This window comes from Anolis carolinensis, unplaced genomic scaffold (assembly GCF_035594765.1).
Source record: "Anolis carolinensis isolate JA03-04 unplaced genomic scaffold, rAnoCar3.1.pri scaffold_9, whole genome shotgun sequence".
In the NCBI taxonomy this organism is placed as follows: domain Eukaryota; kingdom Metazoa; phylum Chordata; class Lepidosauria; order Squamata; family Dactyloidae; genus Anolis; species Anolis carolinensis.
In genome coordinates, this window is record NW_026943820.1 from 17,781,282 (window position 1) to 17,807,215 (window position 25,934).

Below are 25,934 nucleotides of genomic sequence, written 5' to 3' on the forward strand. Positions count from 1 at the left end.
TGAAGAGTCTAAGATTGTATACATGTAAATTATATAGGAATGAAGTTTTGAGAAAGTTAAAGAAGGAAGGCAGGAGAGAGTGAAAGAGAGGAGGAATTCGAAAAGATGTGTGAAAGGTGAAAGAAAGATCATGATGAAGTGAAGAAAGGAGACAGGCAGCAGAAGCGCAGGAGAAATGTTTTGGAAAACAGGATTGTTTCGGAACACAGAGGTGCCAAATTGAAGGTCAGAGCTGGGAGAGAGAAATGAAAGACAGGGAGAAAGGTTGGCTTTGATTTCGTGATGCTGGGGGAAACCTGCTCAGATCCCTGGCCATTGACCTGTTGGGTCCCGCTAGGTTCTATTCTTTCCCCATGCTTTTCAACATCTACATGAAACCGCTGGGTGAGGTCCTCCGGAGTTTTGGAGTTGGGTGCCATCTCTACACAAATGACACACCACTCTACTACACTTTTCCACCTCTTTCCAATGAAGCTCTCAAGATCATGGACCAGTTCCTGGCAGCTGTGATGGCCTGGATGAGGGCAACAAGCTGAGGCTTAATCCAGACAAGGCAGAGGTCCTACTGGTCAGTTGCACGGCCGATCAGGGTATAGGGTGGCAACCTGTGCCCAACAAGGTTGCACTCCCCTTGAAGACACAGGTCCACAGTCTGGGGGTCCTTCTGGATTCATCACTGATGCTTCAAGCTCAGGTCATCAACTTTTCAATTTTGGCTTTGATGGCATTGGTTCTAATGGCTTGTTCATGGACTACCAATCAGGCCCTCCGTCTCCTTTTTCAAAGTCCCATTTGTGAGCCACAGCCATGTTTTTTCTTTGTCAATTTGGCTCTCAATTTTTCCCAGGAACTGTCCATGGAGAACCTTCTTTCTCCAGTTTTCTCTTCTGCTCTGGATTATGTTTTTGCGGTATTCACTCTTTGTTGTTGTTGTTGTTGTTGTTGTTTTAGCTTGCTCTGCTAATAGGTCAACCTAGGGTTACTCTGCAAGTTTGGTTGTTGAGGCATGTTACCTCTGAGAAAAATCCCATTGTGGATTCATTACAGGGAATATGACTTTACGGTCATGTTTACAGACATACACAAAGAACATTTGGAATGTAGACACCACAATACGCAACGACATGGAAATCCATGCAAAAGGCATTTTCCCATGATTCCTGGCATCTGTGGACACCCCAAAAAGGAGATATGTTTAGGCACATTGTAAGGAAGAGGGAGAGACTGGAATCTGATCAAAGTCATCAGAGTCACTTCAAACAAAACTACTGTTCCGCACACAAACAAAATTGAAATTCAAACTCAGAATGAAGCATTTCCTCGGGGTAAATGACTAAAGTTAAAGCCCAAGAAATGCATTGCAAATGTGAGTCAGGATCAGAGCACTTGAGAACAAATACAATTTTTTAGTCTGTGTAGACAAGCCCAAAGAGATCCCACGTGTGGTCTCTGATTACACTATGTAACACAATGTTTGTTCCTGGGTTAGAAATGTAATTTCCTAATTGGTTCCCTCATAAAAACACAAGGAAAGTTTATTAAACTGCAAAAACTTTGTTTTTGTGGGAGGGACATCCTGCAGCAGCACATTTTGCTCTAGTTTTTCAATGAATATCTCATCATAGACTCTCAACCAATTCAGCCTAGTTTGTGGCATCTACAAAAATTAAGTTTCTGGAGCAGAACAACTACTTTCAAAGGAAGGACTGCACAATTAAACAGGAAATAAGATTTCAAACCAGGACCAGATTTGTTTTCAATTTTTTTTACATACTGTTATTGAATTTATTTCATGACCTCTATCGTGAAACTGCCATTTGAAATAGTTAAGATCTCTTTGAGCAAGACAGAATATTTGGAACTGAAGACAAATGAACAGTAGTTTTGTTTGAAGTGACTCTGATGACTTTGTGATCAGACTCCAGTCTCTCCCTCCTCCTCCCCCTCATTTGTGTTTTTTGCACTCTGGGTTTCTGCCCTCTCCCGCGTTGGGAAGCTAATCACAAGTAAATAAGATGCCACAGATCTGTCCTCCTCCTCCTCATTTGATCTGTCTTCGGGGTTCACTTATCATGAAAAATTAATGCCCATGCAAATAGGGCTTTTGCAATATTAATGTCCCAGATATGAATGTATTTCAGAAGCCAGAAAAAAGATGCCGTCAAATGGATTATAAAAGGAATTGAAGGAAGTATCCTGTGTAGATGGCAGCTTCCCCTGTCTCATTTAAGGCTTTTGTTATGTTGCAAATGCTTAATTGGCCTTAATACCGCTGGTATTAAGGTGCGAAGGTAAAATGCAACTGATAGAAAGCGTTCCTTTGGTCTTAAGCTATTTATGTGATACAGTTCCCACCACTGATACATTGGTGTTATTTTGTTGCTGAAAGATGCAGTTTATGAACATTGCATTTTATTTATTTATTTATTTATTTCCAATATTTCTACCCCGCCCTTCTCCCCGAGGGGACTCAGGGCGGCTTACACAATTGGTAGGATCACTACCAGTACATCATAATACAATAAAATAAGAATAAAACAGTTAAAATAATTAAATAACATAGTAAAATACAATATATGAAAATTTAACACAATGCAACACCAAATATATATACCAATCATCCATCAGACCTTTTACAGCAATAAATGTGATTACGATACAAATTCTGAACTTGGGGGTGAACTTGGGGGCCAGGCATTAGATTTTGGACTGTAACAAAAACCATTGTTGAGGAGGCAAGGCAGAGATTTGGGGTTGGAGAAAAAGAAGAGGAGTCCTTACGTTCTAACTGCTTGCTCTTGGGCTCCAAGAATCAGGCCTCTGTCTTCTTTGTCAAAGTTTCATTTGTGACCCACATCCATGTTTTTTCCTTATCCATTTTGCTCTCAATTTTCCCCAGGAACTGTCCATGGAGAGCCTTCTTTCACCAGTTTTCTCTTCTGTTCTGCATTGTATTTTTACGGTATTCACTCTTTGTCTTTTGCACTTGAAGCAGTTTTCTACTGTTGACTTCCATCTATGTTGATTCTTGACTATCTTGCACATAATCTGAAAGTGCGTGTTTCTCTTCTTCTACCATTTGTTTCACTCACAGAAGCCTCTGCCCTGATTTTCTGGGCAGGTAAAGTCTGTTGACATCACTACATGGGTTCAATGCGTAGTGGATTGTCATCAGTTTTTTTGTTTTTCTGTCCAGGTCATCCAACTCTGCTTGCGTCCAGTTACTGTTATTGTTGTTATTATTATTACATCGCTTATGTTTATTTATACCCTATTTCCTCTCCACAAGGAGACTCAAAGCAGTTCTAATCATTACAGAAACAAAGAGTGAAGGAGGGAAGTTGACCAAAAGACAGACGGATCACAAGGAGATTTTCAACATTCCCTTCTTGAAAATGGACAAACCGTTCAGCAAACTGGACCTACCTTTATGTTGCCTTCTGTCATCATGATGAAAGTTTAATCTCTTTCCTGGACCCTATTTTGTGGGCTTCACCTCTGCCAAATATGTCAGTTACTTATATTTCTCAAGAACCACTAAGGTGACTCAAAGTTCACCCCCAGTTTGCATAAAGCCTCAAAAAAGGCTGAATGCAAGTAAGGCATGGTACTGCGTCTTGCTTTAGAGCAGATCCTTCCAAACATTTCACGTTGGTGACACCCTTTTTCAACATGCATCATTTCACAACACGGTAGTTCAGTGTTACGAGCAATCCGGAAGTTAAACTGACTCCTTACAAGAGCTATGGACACATACATAAATTGTGACAAGGGAATGTATGGGGACATGACATATCTCTAAAACCCTTTCATTTATATGGTAGAAATATATCTATATATATATATATAAGAGTGATGGAATCACGGCAGCGGACAAAACAACAAAACTAAACACACCACAACCTCGAAAATTGACAGCACAACCCATCATCCATGCCTCTGGGTTGATACAACAAAAAGAAAAGAAAAACAAAGTCCTAATTAAAGGGAGAGGAATAATTGTTTTTTTCCAATTGCTGCCAGTCAGAAGGCTAAGCTCTGCCCACTTGGACTCCTAGCAACCCACTCAGCCCAGGGGACAGGCAGAGTTAGGCCTCACTTAGGCCTCTTCCACACTACCTATAAAATACAGATTATCATATTTGAACTGGATTATATGGCAATGTAGACTCCAGGCCCTTCCACACAGCTATATAACCCATTTATAATCTTATATTATCTGCTTTGAACTGCATTATCTTGAGTCCACACTGCCATATAATTCACTTCAGTGTGCATTTTATACAGCTGTGTAGAAGGGGCCTCATATAATCCAGTTCTAAGCAGATAATATAAGATTATAAATATACAGTAGAGTCTCACTTATCCAACATAAACAGGCCGGCACCTTTACCCTTTACCTTAACTACCACCAATTCCTCAATACTTTATTTCCCATACCACCATACTTCGCCACAGCAACACGTGGCCGGGCACAGCTAGTGGTATATAAGATAATAACACATATTTTCAAGTTTTTTGTCATTTCTTTTTATGTTCAGGTGAACATAAATGCTGCTGCTGACGCAATAATGTGTTGCGACACATAGTTTAGAAAGTTCTGCTTTAGAATATAATTTTTGATTCCGAAGGATTTAAGGTGTGTGATTCTCACCATTTCAAAGCAAACATATAAAAAATCTGGATCGGTGGAGGCAGTTCTGAGGACATTAAACTGGGCAGAGATGACATTGTACAGGCTGCGCATTCCCCGACAAAGAAAGTCATCATCCATTTTCCACTTAGAGGAAAATCCAGGATATTGGCATCAATGGTAATGGAAAAGCTCTTCCAATTCAGTTCACCAGAATAGAAATCAGAAGCAATCCTCAAAATCTGAACAAATTCATTGGCAGGGTGAAGTACCCATACATCCATATTTATTTAATCATGAATAATTAAGATTGGACATAGGCTCCAGCCCATCTCATGACACATGCAACAACCTGAAGTCAACAAATGTATAATAGCCACAGAAAGTACATCATTACCTTTCTGAGGGTCAATAATAAAATTCCCCATTTGATTCCCTCCAGTAATGCTGTAAGAAACACCGTCTCCATCAGGGTCTATGGCATGAACTGTTGCTATCAGTGTGTTAGGACCCGCATCCTCTGAAACGAAACTCCGGTATCTGTCAAACACAAGACATTCAATACAAGAATGGATGAAAGGAAATCCAAACATAAGCATCAAATGAAATGAAAGACATGGCTGACTGCGTTTCCACTTGGCAATTAGGAAAAGGCTCAATATAAAATCACCATATAGAGCATCCTGCTAGAAAAGGTTAACAGCTATATTTTGATTTCTTTCCTGCCTGCTTTACTTGTGAAAATATGTATTTATAGCATAACGACACTTGAACATCTTAAAACAAAACAATATACACCTTATGAAGCTGGGATCTCTCCCCCCCCCCTCCATATATATAATATACACTAGCTTGGGTATCCAGCATTACATTATGAATTAACTACAACTGACATCATGCCAGGTTAATCCCGAGAAACTCCGTCAGTACTTAATGTTTGTTATGTCGGGCAGGTTTGTTCTAGATGCATCATTGGTGGGGTTCAGTGTGCTTTCTGGCTGTAGGGTAAACTACAACTCCCACTAAGGCGAGTCAGTCCCTTCAAACCAATAGGTTGAGTTAGTCATGGGGGTTCTGTGTGCCAAATTTGGTCCAGGTCCAGCATCGGTGGAAGTCACAGTTTCTCTGGTTGTGGGTGAACTACAAGTCCCAGAAAGGAAGGTCATTTCTCCCCCAAACCCCTCCAGTAATCAAATTTTGGTATATCAGGTATGTGTGCCAAGTTTAGTCCAGATCCATCAGTATTTGGGTTCACAGTTCTATCTGGATGTAGGTGAACTACAACTCCCCCAAATCAAAATGAATTTTCCCCAAAGACCTCCAGTATTTTTTCTTGGTCATAGGGATTCTGTGTATCAAGTTAGTTCCAGGTCCATCATTGGTGGAGTTGAGAGTACTCATTGATTGCAGGTGAACTATACATCCCAGTACCTACAACTCCTATAAATCACGAATTCTCCCCAAACCTCTCTAGTATGTTCAGTTGCTGATCAATTCCTCTGTTTGCTGTGTGCCATAGAAAAGAATAGGAAAGGGTTAAGGGAGAGGCAGTGGGTGGGGTCATGCAAATTCCACAGCAATGGAGAGAGTAAGAAACACTGGGAAGAAAAACAGAAAATCTAGGCTGAAATGGTCCCCGTATGAAAGCCTTAACTTGGGTGGTGGGCAGTATGGTGTTTGTGGAGGACATTGGCAGAACTTCGGACATGTTCATAGCACTCACTATAACCTGCAATGTCATTGGAGGGAGGGCCACTGGTGTGTCTGAATGGTTAGTGAGAGCTATAGCTGTTTGTGGAAGTGGAAGGTTGTCTGAGTGGACACCCCAGCCACACACACATGCATATTTTTCACTTTTATTATGTGTATAGGTAAAGGTTTCCCCTGACGTTAAGTCCAGTCATGTCGGACTTAACGTTAGTGCTCATCTCCATTTCTGGGTTAGTGCTCATCTCCATTTCTAAGCCGAAGAGCCAGCATTGTCCATAGACACCCCCACAGTAATGTGGCCGGCATGACTGCATGGAGCACTGTTACCTTCCCGCCAGATCTACTTATTGATCTACTTACATTGGCATGTTTTCGAACTGCTAGGTTGGCAGAAGCTGGAGCTAACAGCGGGCGCTCACTCCGCTCCCGGGATTTAAACCTGGGACCTTTCGGTCTGCAAGTTCAACAGCTCAGTGCTTTAACACACTTCGCCACCGGGGCTCCTACATTATGTGTACAGATATACATAATATATGTGTATATTTTGTGTATAGATATACATATATACACACATACATATACACACACATGTATGTATGTACGTAGAGAGAGGGTGGGAGAGAGAGAGAGAGAGAGAGAGAGAGAGAGAGAAGAAAATAGAACCTAAGAGAAATACACAAAAACTGTACCATGTGGTCAGTGGAAATTAACTACAAACTACCTCTACCACGCTGAAGTTTTTCCTCTGGACCCAGCTCCGCGTTTTTAGCTCTGTTTTTAACCATTTTATGCCGTGCGCTGACTTTTATAACTGTTCATTGATGTTATGTTTTTATTGATATGACATTGTTTTATTGCTGACCTTGTTTTATTGTTTTATTGCTGTTAATTGTATTGTTGTCGGGCATGGCCCCATGTAAGCTGTTCCGAGTCCCTTCGGGGAGATGGGGCGGGATATAAAAATAAAGTTGTTGTTGTTGTTGTTATTATTATTATTATTACAAACTGCCAAACAATTAGCTACAAAATAATTATCTACCAAATAATATGCATTAACTACAAAATAATACTAAAAGGAAAAAAGATGGGGAAAACAGAGCTTTGCTTTCAATCATCCACATGATGGCTGGTTGGAAAAGAAAATATTAGCCGCACATTCATTCTTCAAAAGCCTCTCCTTGTGCAGCCAATACTCGGTGCATATTGGATGCTGTTGGCAATGTGAAGGTGTACAAAAAACAGAGGGCAAAAAGGGAATAGAAGGAGAAGGATCCCGCTGACGAGTTGGCATCTTGATCACGGCACACTGCCATGTCTTAATGTACATCCCGCTTTGACAACTAACATGCAGCACTTCAAAGAGCCCGAGGATTCAAAGCCCTTCGCTGGCGTCGTGAGAGAATTTCTTTGCCCTCAAAGGCAGCCTAAACTGTGGGATGCGCTCCCTTCAGAGCCATTATCAGGCTTCATTCTCTCTGTGTTTAGAAGGTGTGCCAAGAAATGTGCTTTTCACTTGGTCTCTGAAAACCCATTTTTAACATTTGTAATTATGTTGTAATGCTAATTTTATTTTTAGAGAGTTCATTTTTCCTTTTTTTCCCTTTCTTTCTTTTATTTGCTACATAGCACTTCGTTAGTTTTTAAGGAAATTACTGTTGTTGTTTATTTATACCCCGCTTTTCTTTCTGCAAGGAGACTCAAAGCAGCTTAAACCAAAAGCATTTCAGTACCATTTAAAATTTACAAATATACAAAAATTTAAACGGAATTAAATGTCATTTTGATTTTAAAATTCCGTTAAAAACCATAAAACATATTTAAAAGCTATTTCTCTCAGAGCTACTAGGAGGCAGATTGTCTGGAATTCCTTACTCCCAAAGACTATGCTCCCGTGAGGGAAATGAAGTAGAAACAACAGAACACATTTTATTGCAGTGCCGCTATTACACAGTGCAACATAGACAACTTTTATATCCCAACTAGCTGTGCCTGGCCACGCGTTGCTGTGGCTTTTTTTAGGTGGTTCCATGTCTTAGAGGGGGGGATTCCTTTGTTGGGATGTGTTAGGTGGCCCTGATTGTTTCTGGATGGAATTCCTTTGTTTTCAGATTGTTGCTCTTTATTTTGTGTTTTGAGATGAGAGAGTGATGAGTACCAAATGGGTTTGGACCTTCAAAGAGTGGGTGTTTCCCTGTTTGGGGGGGATCCTTTGTTGAGCGTAAGAATGTAGAGACGTGGATGAGGGATTGTGTTGTCAATTTTCTAGGTTGGGGGGCCTTTAGTTTTGTTGTTTTGCCCGGTGGAATGACACCATTATCCTTTTATATATATAGTGTCCTGCATGACCAGCCATCCCCGATATGCAGGGGATTGTGAGATATCTTTTAGAGGACAAATGCCACAGGGTGACCCTCATAGTGGCCAAATTCCTCGCAGTGGCAACAAGGCTGAGAAAGAAAGTAAGTATCCTCGGATATGGATATCTCTTGAAACCATGTATATAAATCTTGGACCATGTACCATATATACTCGAAGATAAGCCGAGTTTTTCAGCCCTTATTTATGAGCTGAAAAAGCCTCCCCCGGCTTATAATTGGGTCAACTGAGCCTGCAGGCTATTGCTTGCAATATGTGATCTATTTCTCTCTTCTCCTCCCTTATCAGTGTGTTTACTTTTGCAAAGCCTCCCTCGCTCTTAATCAAGGGAATGTTTTGAAAAGAGAAACACCCTGCATTTCCCACCCTCGGCTTATACTCGAGTCAGCAAGTTATCCCAGTTTTTTCTGGTAAAATTAGGTGCCTCGGCTTATATTCGGGTCGGCTTATACTCGAGTATATAAGGTACTTCTCCTGAGATGGGAAATTGTATTAACGACTATTTGTTCACTGATGGGTCTACAAACCGTAAATAAACTGTAATGTATTGTATTCAAAACTAAAAACCACAGCAGTCCCTGACAATCTCAAAAGCCTTCTTTCAAAGCCTGTCTGAATAAAAAGAAAAACATTATGTAACACGGTTTTTGTTCCTGCATTATAAATGTCATTATTTCCTAATTAATTCTATCGTAAAAACAAGGAAAAGGTTTATTAGGATATCTTGCAGCACATTTTGCTCTAGTTTTTCAATGAATATCTCATCGCGTCACAACCAATTCAGCCTAGTTTGGGGCAGCCAGAAAAATGAAGTTTCTGGAGTATAACAACTACTTTCAAAATAAGGACTACACAATTAAATAGGAATAACAATTAAACAGGAATAACACTTTCAAACCAGGAACAGAAAATTTTGTTACATAGTGAAAGTGGTTCCCAAAAAGTCTCTCCTCCCCTCCGCTCTATATATATCTACACAGACATACACAGCAAGCATAGATTATTCTAAGATTGGTAGATTGTTGATGAAAGAGAGAAATTGAGAACAAATATTATACTACAAATAAGAATTTAAAATCAATCATCATTACCATACCTATTCTGTTGTTAAGGTAAGTTTCCCCTTGACATTAAGTTTAGTCGAGTCTGACACTAGGAGTTGGTGCTCATCCCCATTTCTAAGCTGAAGAGCTGGCATTGTCCCTAGACGCCTCCTAGATTATGTGGCCAGCATGACTGCATGGAGAGCCATTACCTTCCCACAGAAGTGGTATCTATTGATCTACTCACATTTGCATGTTTTCGAACTGCTAGTTTGGCAGAAGCTGGGGCTAACAGCAGGAGCTCACCCTGTCCACGGATTCGAACTGCCAACCTTCTGATCAGCAAGTTCTGCAGCTTAGCGGTTTAACCCTCTGCGCCACCACAGCCTAGATTCCGCAGTTAGGGAACTAAAATTTTGAGAAAATACCTCACCTAGGAACAAAGTAACTTTATTGCAGAGGAGATACAGTAGAGTCTCACTTATCCAACACTCACTTATCCAATGTTCTGAATTATCCAACGCATTTCTGTAGTCAATGTTTTCAATGCACTGTAATATTTTGGTGCTAAATTCGTAAATGCAGTAATTACTACATAGCATTAATGTGTAATGAACTACTTTTTCTGTCAAATTTGTTGTATAACATAATGTTTTGGTGCTTAATTTGTGAAATCATAACCTATTTTGATGTTTAATAGGCTTTTTCTTAATCTCTCCTTATTATCCAACATATTCGCTTATCCAACATTCTGCCGGCCCGTTTATGTTGGATAAGTGAGACTCTACTGTATGAACGAGAAAATATTGATCCTCCCAACTGCACTTGTCTCTCAAAATTGTGATTTCAGAAATATACATGGAAAATGCCACACAGGAATGGTGATACATCAGTATCTAAAACTACCCAGTATGGACTTACACAGGTTGTGAAAACTTGGGCACTTCATCGTTGATGTTTGAGATACGGATCCTGACTGTTGCCGTTCCGGTCCTCGGAGGGTCTCCTTTATCAACAGCCATAATGATAAACTCATAGAGGTGATTGGGACGCTCATAGTCTAACTGCGTTGCCGGGAAGATGGCCCCATAATCAGAAATACTGAAGTCAGGGCTCAGCGAGTAGTACAGAATTTCTGCATTTTCTTCAGAATCACAGTCGCTGGCTGACACTGTTGGGGCAGAAAATGGGAAGCCCAATCAGGATTTGTCTCATCGGTCAAGAGAACAATAAAAAAGAAACTACCAATAAATAAATAAATAAATAAATAAATAGTTGAAGAAACACAATCTACAAACTATCTACAGACCCACTAAGAAAATCCAACAAATGCTACATTCAGCAAAGGACAAGAGGGATCCTCTCACCTCTGCAGGAATCTACCGTATATCATGCAGCTGTGAACAAATCTACATAGGGACCACCAAAGGTAGCAGCATTGCCCAGGCAGGAATAAGGAACATGAAAGGCACTGCAGACTGATTCAACTGGAGAAAACCAAGTGGTCGCAGCATATAATTTGAAAACACAGAAATGCTGAACCACTCTAACAACCACCACGTCAGACTACACAGACACAGACATTGAAATCCACAAGCATGTGGATAATTTCAACAGAAAGGAGAAAACCATGAAAATGAACAAAATCTGGGTCCCGGTATGAAAAAAACTCTAAAATCAGGACAGTAAATAAAGAAAACACTCAGAAGACAGGGGAAACCCAGGCAAGAAACAATCAGGGCCAGCTAACACCTCCCATCAAAGGATTCCCCCACGCAGGAAGCAGCCAGGCTTTGAAGCTGCAATCCTATTCAATGCTAATCAAGGTGGCTAATTGCAACATTCACACTTGCTTCAAACAGACAAGAGTTCTTTCTCCCATCCTGGACATTCCACATATATATACCCCGCTGGCATAGTTTCCACCAGACCTCACAACCTCCGAGGATGCCTGCCATATATGTGGGTGAAACGTCAGGAGAGAATGCTTCTGGAACATGGCCATACAGCCATGGAAAACTCACAGCAACCAGTAAATAAATACAACCTTCGTGACATCAAATTGCCTTTATTCGGGCATCCAAGTATAATGGATAATGGTCAGAATTCTTCTATTCAAAGAAACACACATCCAAACAATTCCTACCCAGAAAATCATATAATTTATCAAACAATTTTAAACACAAATCCATGACAGACTGGAAGGTGTCCACAGAATCATACTGGAGGGCTGATAAATGTCTGAAGAAATATTATCTTTAGGGATCTCTAAATCCTCCGGCACATCCCTACAGTCAACTTCTGCAGAGTTGGGCATAAGAATCACAGTGGAGGATGTAAAGATTTCTAGAGAGAACATACTACTCAAATCCATGAATCATAATCAAAACTTTCTCACAGTGGGAAGCCCTGGAAGCCCTGTCTCACCCCTGAAAGAACCCACTTTTTGGATGGGCCAAACCTAACAACATGATGTGCAATATCCCATTTTTAAAAAAGAAAGAAAGGTGTTAACCTTGCAAAAGTGCCGTTGTTACCATCACTGTTTCAGGAACATTGTCTTTGGTATAAATTGACTGCTGGAATTCTGGGGCGCAATCATTCACATCTGTGATTACAACCCAAACCTAAAATGAGAAGAAAGTACCACATTTAGTAGCATCAAGGTAGATGACAGCTGCTATCGTCGTCATCATCATATGCCATGTTTTTCTCAGTCTGGGACTCATTGAAGTTTATTACTGTGTGCCTTTGTTTCTAACTTATGGCAACTCTAAGGCGAAGTGATCATGGGGTTTTATCGGCAAGCTTTGTTCAGAGGGGTTTTCCTTTTTCTCCTTCTGAGGCTGAGAGAGAGTCTCACACAAGGCCACTCAGTGGGTTTCCATGGCTGATTCAAACCCTGATCTCCAGAGCCGAGTGCACGAATCCATACCGGCTTCTCATACAAAAAAAAAAAAAAAGAGAGATGCACCTACAATTTTTGCACTGCACCATAGTTCAAAACATAATAAAACTATCAATTGCAAGCAAACTGTTACTAGGAACAGAGTACCAAATCCATGAATGTGTGTAGGCTGAATGTGAGATCTGTGCCATTGTAAAACTGGGGGGAAACCAGACAGTGAGTTATGTGCAATGATGCTCATGTGCTTAATAGCAATCTTCATTATTAGGTTCAAGGCTGGTTTCCAAGAAGGACCAAAATGTTTCTTCGATGATACCTGTTACGTTTGTATGTTCAAAACATAATAATAGGCCCATTTCCCACAGTCTACAGTCATGGAACTGTTCAATTTTATTCAACTCGAAATTTGAAACATTTTGTTGTTTCTTTGTAATCATGGAACTCCCATCCGTTTTATACAAGGTTACATTTTTAGACAAAGCAAAATTGATTGCCCTTCAGTTTCATAGGACTACACTTGTAGCTATCGTAACACATGAAAATTACACAAGTTAAAAGGAACAGTTGCAACCTATTACAAGGAACAACAACAAAACTTGTAATTTTTTTGTGGCACGTAATGCTAGACTCCCATAAAAATAAAAATAAAAACTCCTGATGACTTCTACGGAAACCAACAACTTGAATATAAAAGAACCCTTTTCATTTAGGCCCCTTCTACACTGCCATATAAAATCCAGATTATCTGCTTTGAACTGGATTATATGGCAGTGTAGACTAATATAATCAAGTTCAAAACAGATAGCCTGCATTTTATACGGCAGTGTAGATGGGGCTTCAGTAGAAACAATTCTGTTCAGCTGCAAAACCGTAAATACTTACAGCAGCCTCCTTATTCCTTTCCTTGAAAAGAAGGAATTTTTGCCTTGTTTGCGCATATGTGATAAATGGATTGAATGAAATTGTATGATTGGGATCTGGCTAAAGGCCTATTAAGGCCTGCCAAGGCTGAAGACACCATCCTAAGAAATTTGGAACCTGGAAAAATGCATTATGGAGAAACAAAGGAGGCAAAAATTTATTAACTGTGACATGAAAACTGCTGAACTGACAATAACTGACCTGAGAACTTTTGGTGTAAACAACACATGTTTACATATTCAGATACAATGATTCTTTAAGTTAAGGAAGTCTGAAACAATGACTCCTTATGTTGAGGAAGAAAAACAACATCTGTTCCGGAATTGATGGAGCTTCTGCAAGTCTTAGCTGAATGACAAGTTGTCAAAACAATCCAGAACAACATCAAAAGCTTCTACATAAGGAGACCCTTTTGTCTTTGAAAAGTTTGACAGATCTGTGAGGAATGCGGCATCTTAATCATAGAATCATAGAATCATCTGAATAGTTATAGTTATAAATCGCCTCCTTTTCCTCCCATTGCCACTTGGGCTCCTTTTCTCTCCCTTTGGCTTCTCCTTCCTCCCTTCCTTAGTCTGTAAATTGTAATTTTTATTATTTATAATAGTCTTTTAGAGTTTATTGAAAAAACGCGAAACCGCAAATCCACGAAAAGTCAACTGCGAAATAGTGAGGGAACACTGTATAGCTATTATAAAATCAATACTGAGTCTGTGTGTCTACTTCTTTCTCTGATGCAACCTGTGCCACTGAAAATAGGTTAAAGAACATTTTTAAGGTTCAAAAAATACTCATGACACTTGCAGAAAGAAGCAGTGACTTTTCTGACCAGGTGAGTAGATCAAGGCTCACTTGCATTTGTACAGATAGAGTTAGTATACACCAATTTCAGCATGGTTTTGTCCCACTATTTAGGCACCAATAGAGCCTTTTACCATCAGGGAATGACCACACTGGGAGTCTTGTGTGTGTGTGTGTGTGTGTGTGTGTGTAAGTACTATATATAGAGACGAAGGATGGACTGCATTGTGACTAAGGAGCGCTCACCTCAACCGTACTGGTCAGCTGCCCTGGATTTTCTGTTGCTTGGACCACAAGGAGGTACTGATGCTGATCGCTCTCATAATCCATATTTCGACTGAGGTACAAATTCCCTGTTACTTCATTGATTCCGAAAAGCCCATTTGGATTAGTTACAAGGCTATAACTCAGTGACTCGTTTTGGTGTGACAAAGCAGACAGCATCAAAAACCTAGATGAAAAAACGGTAAGAATAATTTCTAACTATATATCACATTCTGACATGACTAAGGAACGGAAGCTGGGAGAAATAATCAGAAGGTAATTTGAACTACAGAATGTATACAAAAGATTTTAAATATCTAAAACATTTACTAATATTTAGTAAAATCCAACATCAGTTACAAGCCTAATGTATAATCTAACTTTGTGTTTGAGTAAACAGATGTAGATGTAGCCTGATAAGCAGAAATGTATGGAAAAGTGTGGTCCGTGTAGATGTTTCCCTCCCTGCTCTCTATAGTTTAAAGCAGACTATTAATGAGTACGGCATTATAAGGAGTACTTTATTTCTATAGTTTAAATGTCACAAATTTTAATTGTTTTTACTTTTTTCTTGTTAGGTTTTAATGGATTCTCCTGGCGAGCCATCTTAAGAGATTGATAGCATAAATGAAATAAATATTGGTGATCATGATAATTATTGATAATGATGAAACAGCTGGTAAAATTATGTTTTGCTGTTAATAACCATTCCTAACAGACACACAAAAATGTCTTAAATATCTGAGGTTCAGGCATCCTCAGTCCAATCAAAATCAATGCTGACCCGGCACAATACAGCCTGATTTCATGATACTATAATAGGTTCAACATCCAAAAATTCCCTGACCTCTTGCACAACATCATATGGTCACTATGGTCTGGCCATCAGAAGCAACTTATATCCTTTACATTCTTTCTATACCTTTCATATGTCTTCCAGTCTGTCATTTTTAATGGTTTTTTTCCCCTCTGTTTTCCCTCAGTAGAAAAGTTAGTCTGTCCATATCATAGATTTCATCTAGTTTTTCTAACCAGAGTACTTTTGTAGGAATTTCTTGCAATTTCCAGTATCTTGCAAAGGTAATCCTTGCCGCCATTGCTATATAAGTAAATAAGATGTCCTCATTCTGTTTAAATCTGTCATACTTTCTGTTAACCCTAGAAGGTAGTATTCTGGTTTCATTGGAAATGTTTTTTTCAACATTTTTTGTGTTTCTTTGTGTATTTGTTTTCCAGTATTTTGACGTTTCAGGGCACGTCCACCATGCGTGGTAAAACATTCCTTCCTGCTTCTTGCATTTTCAGCAGTGATTTTGGGTGTTTTTATACATTAACCCTAATTTTTTCGGTATTATATACCAGCGGTGAAACCTCTAGCCAGTTATCTTGCAAATCCAAGGAGTACGTATATTTTAATTTTTTGTTCCAAATTGTTTCCCATTCTGCTAATTTTATTGAGCGGCCAAAATTTCTTGCTCATTTCTTATCATGCAACTTTTAATTTCTTCTGCCTCCATGGACCATTCTCAGAGTTATACATATTTGTAGTATCTTTCTTGTCATTTTGTAATATTTTGTCCCAAAAATTCTCACTTTCATTAAAACCTATATCCTTAGAGGATTAGAGAACAAACAGAAGCTCCTGTGAAATGAAATTCAGAGGAGCCTAGAAATCATGAGCAGTAAGACAACAAAGAAAGATAAAAACGGGAAGAGAAAAGAACGGAAGACCAAAATAAACCTTTACCCTATAATATTCTCTATCCCTTTTTTCCCTATCCCCTACACTCCGTCCCTTATAATAATAATAACAATAATAATAACTTTATTTTTATACCCCGCCCCATCTCCCCGGAGGGACTCGGAGCGGCTTACATGGGGGCCTAGCCGACACATACAGCAATAAAACAGTAAAAACAATTTTTCACATGAATAAGACATCAACATCAGTAAAACAGTCATAAAAATCAACATACTGCATAAAATATTAAAAACGGGAGGCCAAAAACAGACCTTATCCCGCTATCCCGGTTCTTTCCCCCTCCCTAAACTCCTTCCTTTCCTTCCCCTCCTACACTTCTTTTCCACACTATATTACCTTACCTCAATGTTTTTTCCCTTTTTAATTATGTACCACAGATGAGAAAATTGAATAAAAATATTTTTTTAAAGAAGAAGCAGCTTATATCCAAACTTCATATTGGCCAATTCTGAGCCATACACCATTATGACGTTGCTTTGCTTTCGAAGGAATAGCCAGAAAACCCGCTGTTCTTAGAATGCATGGGCAATAAATCGGATAGTAAACCATTTAGGTTTAATCTGATTGCACACACACAAAATTATGACAGATTGTCAGATCAGCTCCAAAGTTCAACAAGTCTCATAGATTTTAATGGGTCAAGCTAACAGCTGGTAAGATTACAACAGTGTTTATCCTGAAAAGGGGGATAAATTACTTGATACATATGTATATCGCCTCGCATATGTACCATGCGTCATCCATCCATCTTTCTCAATGGAAAGGCTACAAATTCCATCGAGGCAGCTTGTACTCAGAAGATAATAGCCATTTGAAGGCCAATGATATCTGGGAAATTAATGCAGCCAAAGCGACTAATCTGGGAGATGACAGAAGGCGCGTTCAAGGTGAGGGGAGATTCACTTTTCTTAAGCTCTCTTTTCTCTCCTTCAAAAGGAACCTATGTCTCAAGTTTGCACAGTACATTTAATGGTTAGATGTATGCAAACTTTGTTCCATGCACAAAACTATTGAAAGCATTGTGTACAAAATAACCTTCAAGGCAGTAAGGTGTACATGAAATGTAATTGAATTTATTGCTGAAACTTGTCCCATATCGTCAATATATCTCATTCTACTGCTAAACTTTGCAGAATTTGATAAACTGATATGTTGCCTTAGATATAAAACAATGTAATGTTTTCAAAATACAGTAGAGTCTCACTTATCTAACATAAACTGGCCGGCAGAACGTTGGATAAGTGAATATGTTGGATAATAAGAAGGGATTAAGGAAAAGCCTATTAAGCATCAAATTAAGTTATGTTTTACAAATTAAGCACCAAAACATCATGTTATACAACAAATTTGACAGAAAAAGTACTTCAATATGGAGTAATGTTATGTTGTAATTACTGTATTTATGAATTTAGCACCAAAATATCACAATGTTTTGAAATCATTGACTACAAAAATGCGTTGGATAATCTAGAACGTTGGATAAGTGAGACTCTATTGTAATTGGAAGCCTTTTGCAAAATATATAGGTAAAATATTCAAAGACTGATCCATAAATGGCATTGAGTGACTAAAAATATAATGACAGAAAAAAGAACAAGATTATGAGATATGTTATATAATTAGGTAACCTTTGTATACTTTATGTAAATTGTTAAAAGCTTTAACAGGATAAATATTGTGGGTTTTGTATCATGGCAGAAGCGACTTGAAAACATACTGTAAGTCGCTTTTGGTTTGAGAAAATTGGCCATTTACAGAAATGTTGCCCAGGGGACGCCCAGATGTGTTACATCCTGCTGGAAGGCCTCTCTCAGGTCTCTACAAGCAAGAGCTGACCAATGGGAGTTCACCCCATCTTGCGGATTCGAACCGGCAACCTTCAAGTCAGCAAACCAACTTTTAGGTCAGCAGTCCAGCTGGCACAAGGGTTTAAACCATTGTGCCACCATGGCTCCTTGCCGTAAAATATTGTAAGGCTCCTCTATCCCAGTGTAAGATTGGGAAGTTTTCTTTCAAATAGGATACACTGGCACAGAACCCCCATGAAAGGGGAAAAAAACATGAATAACCTATTTTAAAGCCTTAAAAAACACTCCTCTAGGAAATTCTAGGTCTTCCAGCTTCACTCTGTGGTTGACTTCCTCTGACCACAGAATAGCACTCTAGTGATTCCAGATCCTCCAGCAAGACCAGAGAAAGTGGACAATAGAGTCAAACTGGAAGACCTTGACATTTCTAGAGAAACATTTTAATAAAATCTGCAAATAATCAAACTCACCGAAGTCTATACCGTAAATATGAGTGGACAGCGATATATTGATGAATGAGCTCAACCCCCATTGCAACAGTCCAAATTCTGGCTGAACAAAATCCTTCATTTAACAAAGCTTCTGACAGAGAAGCTCCTTTTAACAAAGACTGTTTATGCTCAACCTCACTTTTCCTCCTTTCCTGCTTTCTATTTGGATTTTTTAAGCAGCATCAAACTGATATGATGGTGGTGAAAAGCTGGAGAAATATACTTTTCACACTGACTGCCTAAGGTAAACAATGCAATTAAGCTTGAATTAAAAAGGAATGAAGCTCTACTCCTGTTGAGGCACAGTACCCAAATATTTCAAGACCCTATTATTTCTCAATCAAAAACTAGAAACAAGGAGATTAAAATACAATAGTTTAATTCTGCAGAAAAATACTAAGAGCCCTTCCACACAGCCCTATAACCCAGAATATCAAGGCAGAAAATCCCACAATATTTGCTTTGAACTGAGTCCACACTGCCATATATTCCAGTTCAAAGCAGATACAGTAGAGTCTCACTTATCCAAGCCTCACTTATCCAAGTTTCTGGATTATCCAAGCCATTTTTGTAGTCAATGTTTTCAATTTATCGAGATATTTTGGTGCTAAATTCGTAAATACAGTAATTACTACATAACATTACTGTGTATTGAACTACTTTTTCTGTCAAATTTGTTGTAAAACATGATGTTTTGGTGCTTAATTTGTAAAATCATAACCTAATTTGATGTTTAATAGGCTTTTCCTTAATCCCTCCTTATTATCCAAGATATTCGCTTATCCAAGCTTCTGCTGGCCCATTTAGCTTGGATAAGTGAGACTCTACTGTAATGTGAGATTTTATTCAGCTGTGTGGAAGAGGTGGTTTACAATCAAGTCAAACCAAGAAAGCATCAAGATAGCGCCATGTTTGACTGTTCCTGCATCATGGGTTTTATAGTTTCAGATTGATGCAAACATGCACTCATGCAATCAAGCTTCTTTTTCTGTCTTTTCTTTCTGCATTCTTCATTTCAGCATCTCTGTCTCTCTCTGTGTGTGCTCTTAAATATCTTGTTCCTCTTTGTTCCAAAACAAAACAATCTTTCACAAAATAATCTTCAGTGCAATTTTTCCCTCCTCCCATCTCTGTCAGGTCAATCTGATATCCTCTTAACCGTCCACGGGGATCTCTCCTCCTGGTTGCCTGGCAATACTTATCTATCCCAAATTCTTTCGCTCTCTCACTCTTTCCTCCCTTCACTTTAACCCATTATTCCACTGTCTTAATGTACAATTTATTTTGCACAATCTTGCTCCATCACTCCACCTAAATGTACTGCAGCGGAATGAACCTGCCCACAACAGGCAATGTCAAGAGCAGCTGCCACCAGGATCATGTCCTGAGTATGAATGAACAGCAAAACAGAGAGACGTGTCCTGTTAATACTCACGATTCTTCTGGTGGAGTATTTTCAGGAATGTAAGCAGCATACGACGTGTTGGAAAACTGTGGGGGTCGACGGCCAGCAAACACAGAAATATAGGCAGGAGAGCCTTGGCGGCCAGGTTTATCAGCCGCCATGACAGTCAATACATATTCCCTCTCCTTTTCCAATGACAAACCTGTGGTTTTGATCCAACCAGTGTCCCTTTCCACCTCAAATCTGTCATCACCACCTACACAGAAAGAAGCAAACAAATGGAACATGGAAGCTGGGATCAGGAACAACATGTAGCCAATCATTTCCTTTTATTATACTCTCAATCTTATTGAAGGCTTTCTCTTACCCGTTTCCCAACTGCACTCATTTAGGGTTTGACCAGTATGATAATTAAGGTTACTCTCATTTTATTTTTCATTTAATGTTTCTTCCATTCCCGTTTCTCCACAATTTTAAAAAAAAAACTTTTCAAGTATTTTATGCACATTTCTTCTAAAATGCAATGTACACTGATTCTTGTTATATGTATAAATTCCTATCTCTCATGAACAAATACATTTCAGAGAGCACTTTCCCTTACTATAAAAATGATTTACTTGTTTGATGAAATCATTACACAATGCAAAAGTCTGAGAACTCTCAAAATTTCTAGTAGGAATTGCAAGGTGTTTCATATGTTGCATCAGGAAGTAAAAACTGGGTAAATTCTCATTTGCTTATGAGCAAAATCAGAGCCCTATGCAAATGTTAATAATGTGAAGGAAAACCTACTACAAGGGCATAGAACTCTGATTATTATATGTATTATTTACAAAAGTTGCTTATAAATAAACAATCTCGTAGAGAGTGAGACAGAAGGGGAAAATAAAATACATATGAATAGATTATGCATATGTTATGTCAGATTTTAGGAACTGTACGTATTTACCTCCCACAAGAAAATACTCAACAGCCCCATTTTCTTCTTCATCTTGATCTTCAGCCAAGAGCTTGTACACTTTGCTGCCTGTCGAGGCATTTGGTGAAACTATGGCCAAGTAGGGAAATGGTTGCATGGCCCATTCAGGAACATTATCATTGACGTCTGTCACTGTAAGTTCTAAGTGCACGAGGTACCAATCCGTTCCTGCAGGTTAATAAATGAAAATAAATCTTAATGCTAGTAAATAGCTCTTTTGAGGCAACAAAAGAAATATATTATAAGCTGAGCCCAGTACCAATCCATTTCAAGCTCTTGTTTTTGTATCCTCGTAAGGATTTAAACCAATTAGCCATAACTTATTACCGTTTTGTCACTACGGCTTGATTCTCTCTAAAATAGAACTTTCCAAACTATGCGTTGAACATAATAATGTATTTGCCGTCGTGTGTATGTGTGTCGCGTGAAGGCATTAAAAACCTCTATAGAAGTAATTCTCAACCTGTGGGTCCCCAGATGTTTTAGCCTTCAACTCCCAGAAATCCTAACAGCTGGTAAACTGGCTGGGATTTCTGGGAGTTGTAAGTCAAAACACCTGGGGACTCACAGGTTGAGAACCACTGCTCTGTAAGAAATAAGCAATAGATACTTAAAATATAAATGAAAGGTGCTCATGAGATATTTTGCATCCCCATACATTTTGTTATTACAATTTATCTATGCAGTCATGCCGTCCACATGACCTTGGAGGTGTCTATGGACAACGCCGGTCCTTCCGCTTAGAAATGGAGATGAGCACCAACCCCCCGAGTCGGCCACGACTGGACTTAACGTCAGGGGAAACCTTTACCTTTTTACCTTGCTACTGAAACTGAATGACTGTGTCACAAAACGATGCCTCCGCGTGGGGCTCCATCTTCACTACCATATAATGCAGTTTTAGAATGTAACTGAATTGAATTGAGCTGTATTAGATGGCAGTGTAGACTCATATAATCCAGTTCAATTTAGTTAAACTGCATTCTGAAACTGCATTATAAAGCAGTGTAGGAAGACTGTGGCATTCTAAATAGTATACAGTGTTGTATACACTATAAATAATAACAGAATTATGTTAAAATTAATGGGAAGGTTGTTGCGTTGCTAAATTAAGAAGGATTCAACTTAAACTGCTTAATGGAATTTGGGAGACACTTGAACTGATTAGAGGTAAGTTCTATGGAGGCAATAGAATCATAGAATAGTAGAGTTGGAAGAGACCTCATGGGCCATCTAGTCCAACCCCCTGCTAAGAAGCAGGAAATCGCATTCAAAGCACCCCCGACAGATGGCCATCCAGCCTCTGCTTAAAAGCTTCCAAAGAAGGAGCCTCCACCACAGTCTGGGGGAGAGAGTTCCACTGCCGAACAGCCCTCACAGTGAGGAAGTTCTTCCTGATGTTCAGGTGGAATCTCCTTTCCTGTAGTTTGAATCCCAATGTAAAAGTACATTGGGATTTCGATAATATGGAATATAGATTGTTGTTTGGGTCAATATGGAGGGGTCAGAGAGGGACAGAAGAAGCACAACCTTTAGGAGTTATCTGGCTGATGTACAAAATAAAGGATTTGTCAAATGCTGCATCTGCTACTCTGTTTCCCCTAAAATAAGACATCCCCAAAAAATAAGACCTAGTAGAGGTTTTGCTGAATTGCTAAATACAAGGCCTCCCCCGAAAGTAAGACCTAGCAAAGCTTCTGTTTGGGAGCATGCCCAACGAACAGAACACCAGAGCATGCAGGATCGGTAAATGTAAGTACCATAGAGTGTTGTACATGGAAATATTGGTAGTAACAAGAAATTCTTCATAGGATTCAGTTTGTTTATTTATTTACAGTATTTATATTCCGCCCTTCTCACCCTGAAGGGGACTCAGGGAGGATCACATTGCACATATAAGGCAAACATTCAGTGCCTTAACATAGAACAAAGACAGAGACAAACGCAGGCTCCGAGCTGGCCTCGAACTCATGACCTCTTGGTCAGAGTGATTTGTTGCAGCTGGCTGCAGCTAGCTGCTCACCAGCCTGCACCACAGCCCGGCCCCAGACAAACAGCATAACCAGTTTGTCTGGTTATGCTGGTTTGTGATAACAACCACTGTACGGTATATAATAAATGTTCAATTTTTTGTTCAACAATATATGTGAATTCTTCTTCATGGAAAATAAGACATCCCCTGAAAATAAGACCTAGTGCATCTTTGGGAGAAAAAATTAATATAAGACACTGTCTTATTTTCGGGGAAACACGGTACATGATGTCCAAGCATATACAAGTGATTTTCTGCACTTTCCTCAAGGAGCCTATGACTTGCATATCAACACTCAATTTAACACGGAACTACTAATACTGTCTTAGCTGCCAATACCATCTTGTGCTTGCCATTTCCAGAAATGCTCAAAATGAAAAAAGGTTCAAAAGCATTGCTGCATTCTAGATTTCAACCATGTGTACTAAACAGAAATAGCATTCTCAGCACACTTAAAAGAACACTGCACGAACATATCAATTAAGTATGCTGAACACACACTGATCTCGTAAACAGTATAATCTTCTTGTGGAGCTATAATACGCATCTCCCAAGCCAGACTTGCCTTTCATCTCTACTAGCTCCTACATATTTGGGGGGGGGGGGGGGGAGAGATAATCTTGACCATTTTTGCTTACTTTGCATATGGTCGATATCTTTTAACCTTTTGTTTATCCATCAGATATAGCACATCATAGGAGAATGGTCTTATTGGAACGTCTCACAGCAACGTAGCTAGTTTAGCGTGTATAATCATAATCTGCCGTCTATAAACAACTTGTAAGTGGATTCTGGAAAGGAAAATTCCCTGGTGCAGCGATTAACTCTTCCAAGTTTATGTTTCTTAGTATAGATTCCAAAGTCTTAACCTTTTACAACCCTTAAGTACTTTGTGTCCTTCCTAAAAATAAGCGGTGCTTGTAGAACAAAAGCAGTTACGTCTTTTGTCATTCTCAACAAACCTGTTATTACAGAGGAAGCCACACATGTAAATCATCAAATGGAGCATTACATTACATGCATGTGAACATCACACTTTTTTACACTCATTGTACTAACATAGGTAAGAGTTACTGTAATGCCCAATAACAGTTTTACGGCACGATTTAAATAGGCAAACTGCAAAATAAGAGACGAGAGAAATAATCAGAAAATTATTATTATTATTTTGTAAATATAGGGGGTAGGGGACCTTTGGGATTCTGTAAGAAATCAGAAAGACTGTCAAGGCAAAGAAATGAGCTTCCTTCCAATCTGGATGTATGAAAGGCTAAAAGAAAAGTTAAATAAACTGTAACCAAGAAAAAATAAATTCCTTTCATTCATTCCATGCTTGAAATTGTAAGAAGAGTAATAACATTACGCCATTCTCTAGATAGCTTCATACTACAGTCTTAAATGAATGTAGCCTAAATGCAGTGGTTCTCAACCTGTGGGTCCCCAGGTGTTTTGGCCTTCAACTCCCAGAAATCCTAACAGATGGTAAACCGGCTGGGATTTCTGGGACTTGTAGGCCAAAACACCTGGGGACCCACAGGTTGAGAACCACTGCCTTAATGGTTTCTCTCCAAAGTGCTAGTTCAACATCTTCCTAACTTCAAGAGTTTCCAGACCAAGACCTGAAACCTAAGGAAGAAGCTTTGTGAATTAAATACCAACCCCATTTGCTTTCGGTTAGTTAACAATTTAGAGAGAGAACAGCAGTGAGAAAGAGGATACTTTCCCATTTGGAAATTAAGAGATAAATTTTAGCTAAAGGGGCTGTTCCAAGAACAAGGTGAAATGAAGGGATTATTCTTTCTCACCTACTTAGGAAGATATAATAAGGAACATTTAATCCACTCTACTTGCTTCTGGCCAGAAAATGGATGCAGAACAGAACAGAAAAGGAGTGCTAGCTCCACAAACACTGGGAAGAAAGGAGGAAGCTAATATAGATGAACAACCAGTCTGTTGAACTTTGCAAATTGTAGTAAATTGGTGTTGGGCCAAAGCTATTGTTTCTTGTTGGTTTGTCTTCCTGCTCAGTTTCAAGCCTCCTCCCAGCTCTGTGTTCCTCTGAGGATAGAAAAGGGCTGAACATCGATTGGATAATGTGAAAAAATCCACAATCACAACACTATCTTGCATGCTTTGAAAATACAGTTTATACAGTTTTGTAGTGTAGAAAGCCACAACATATAATTTAATACTAAAGCTTTGTTTAAGAGCATAGTATGCATCTATCTACAGCAGGCATGCAGTCGTCTATTTATTTCCACCCTGTATTTGCTCCAAAAAGCTCAAGGCAGAATACATGATTCTTTCGCCCTCTTCATTCCCCATTTTATCCTCTCGGCAAAACCCTGTAAAGGAGGGTCAGACTGAGAGAGACTGACTGGCCAAAGGCTACTTTATGAGTTTCATGGCTGAGCGAAGGCTGGATGTGAGCATACTTCACACACTTAGAGGCAAATGGGAATTTTAAGTGAAAGAATGTTGTGCTTACAGATTCTTTTGCTAAAATTATTTGCTCCCTTTGACATTTCAGCTCAATAGACAAACCAGGTCATAAACATATAATGCACAAGCCGAGGAGTCTACACTGAGATGGGCCCCAGCACCATTGGTCATTTGGTAACATGGCCCTGCTTCCTATAAACTTTTACTGAGACAGAATCTCCAACATTTTAAAGAGGAAGGCTGGAACATATGATCAAAAATGACATCAGAGTACAATCAACATGGCAAATAATTATCAATGGGGAAAAAACCGCTAAGAAGGGATACAGCAACCCTGAGAGGAGCACGATTCTGCCTCC

At 39.2% G+C, this 25,934-nt stretch overlaps 1 protein-coding gene across 1 annotated transcript in view; it reads right to left on the reverse strand.

The window, feature by feature from the left end:
* The window catches only part of LOC100556134 (neural-cadherin), a 152,552-nt gene that overhangs the window by 88,014 nt on the left and 38,604 nt on the right, over positions 1 to 25,934 (reverse strand). Inside the window, exons 2-7 of the mRNA XM_062961661.1 lie at positions 21,072 to 21,269; positions 20,153 to 20,378; positions 14,639 to 14,843; positions 12,278 to 12,389; positions 10,684 to 10,933; positions 5,031 to 5,173 (exon numbers count right to left, since the gene is read on the reverse strand). Coding sequence (XP_062817731.1) covers positions 5,031 to 5,173; positions 10,684 to 10,933; positions 12,278 to 12,389; positions 14,639 to 14,843; positions 20,153 to 20,378; positions 21,072 to 21,269 — 1,134 coding nt within the window. The remainder of the gene's footprint in view (positions 1 to 5,030; positions 5,174 to 10,683; positions 10,934 to 12,277; positions 12,390 to 14,638; positions 14,844 to 20,152; positions 20,379 to 21,071; positions 21,270 to 25,934) is intronic.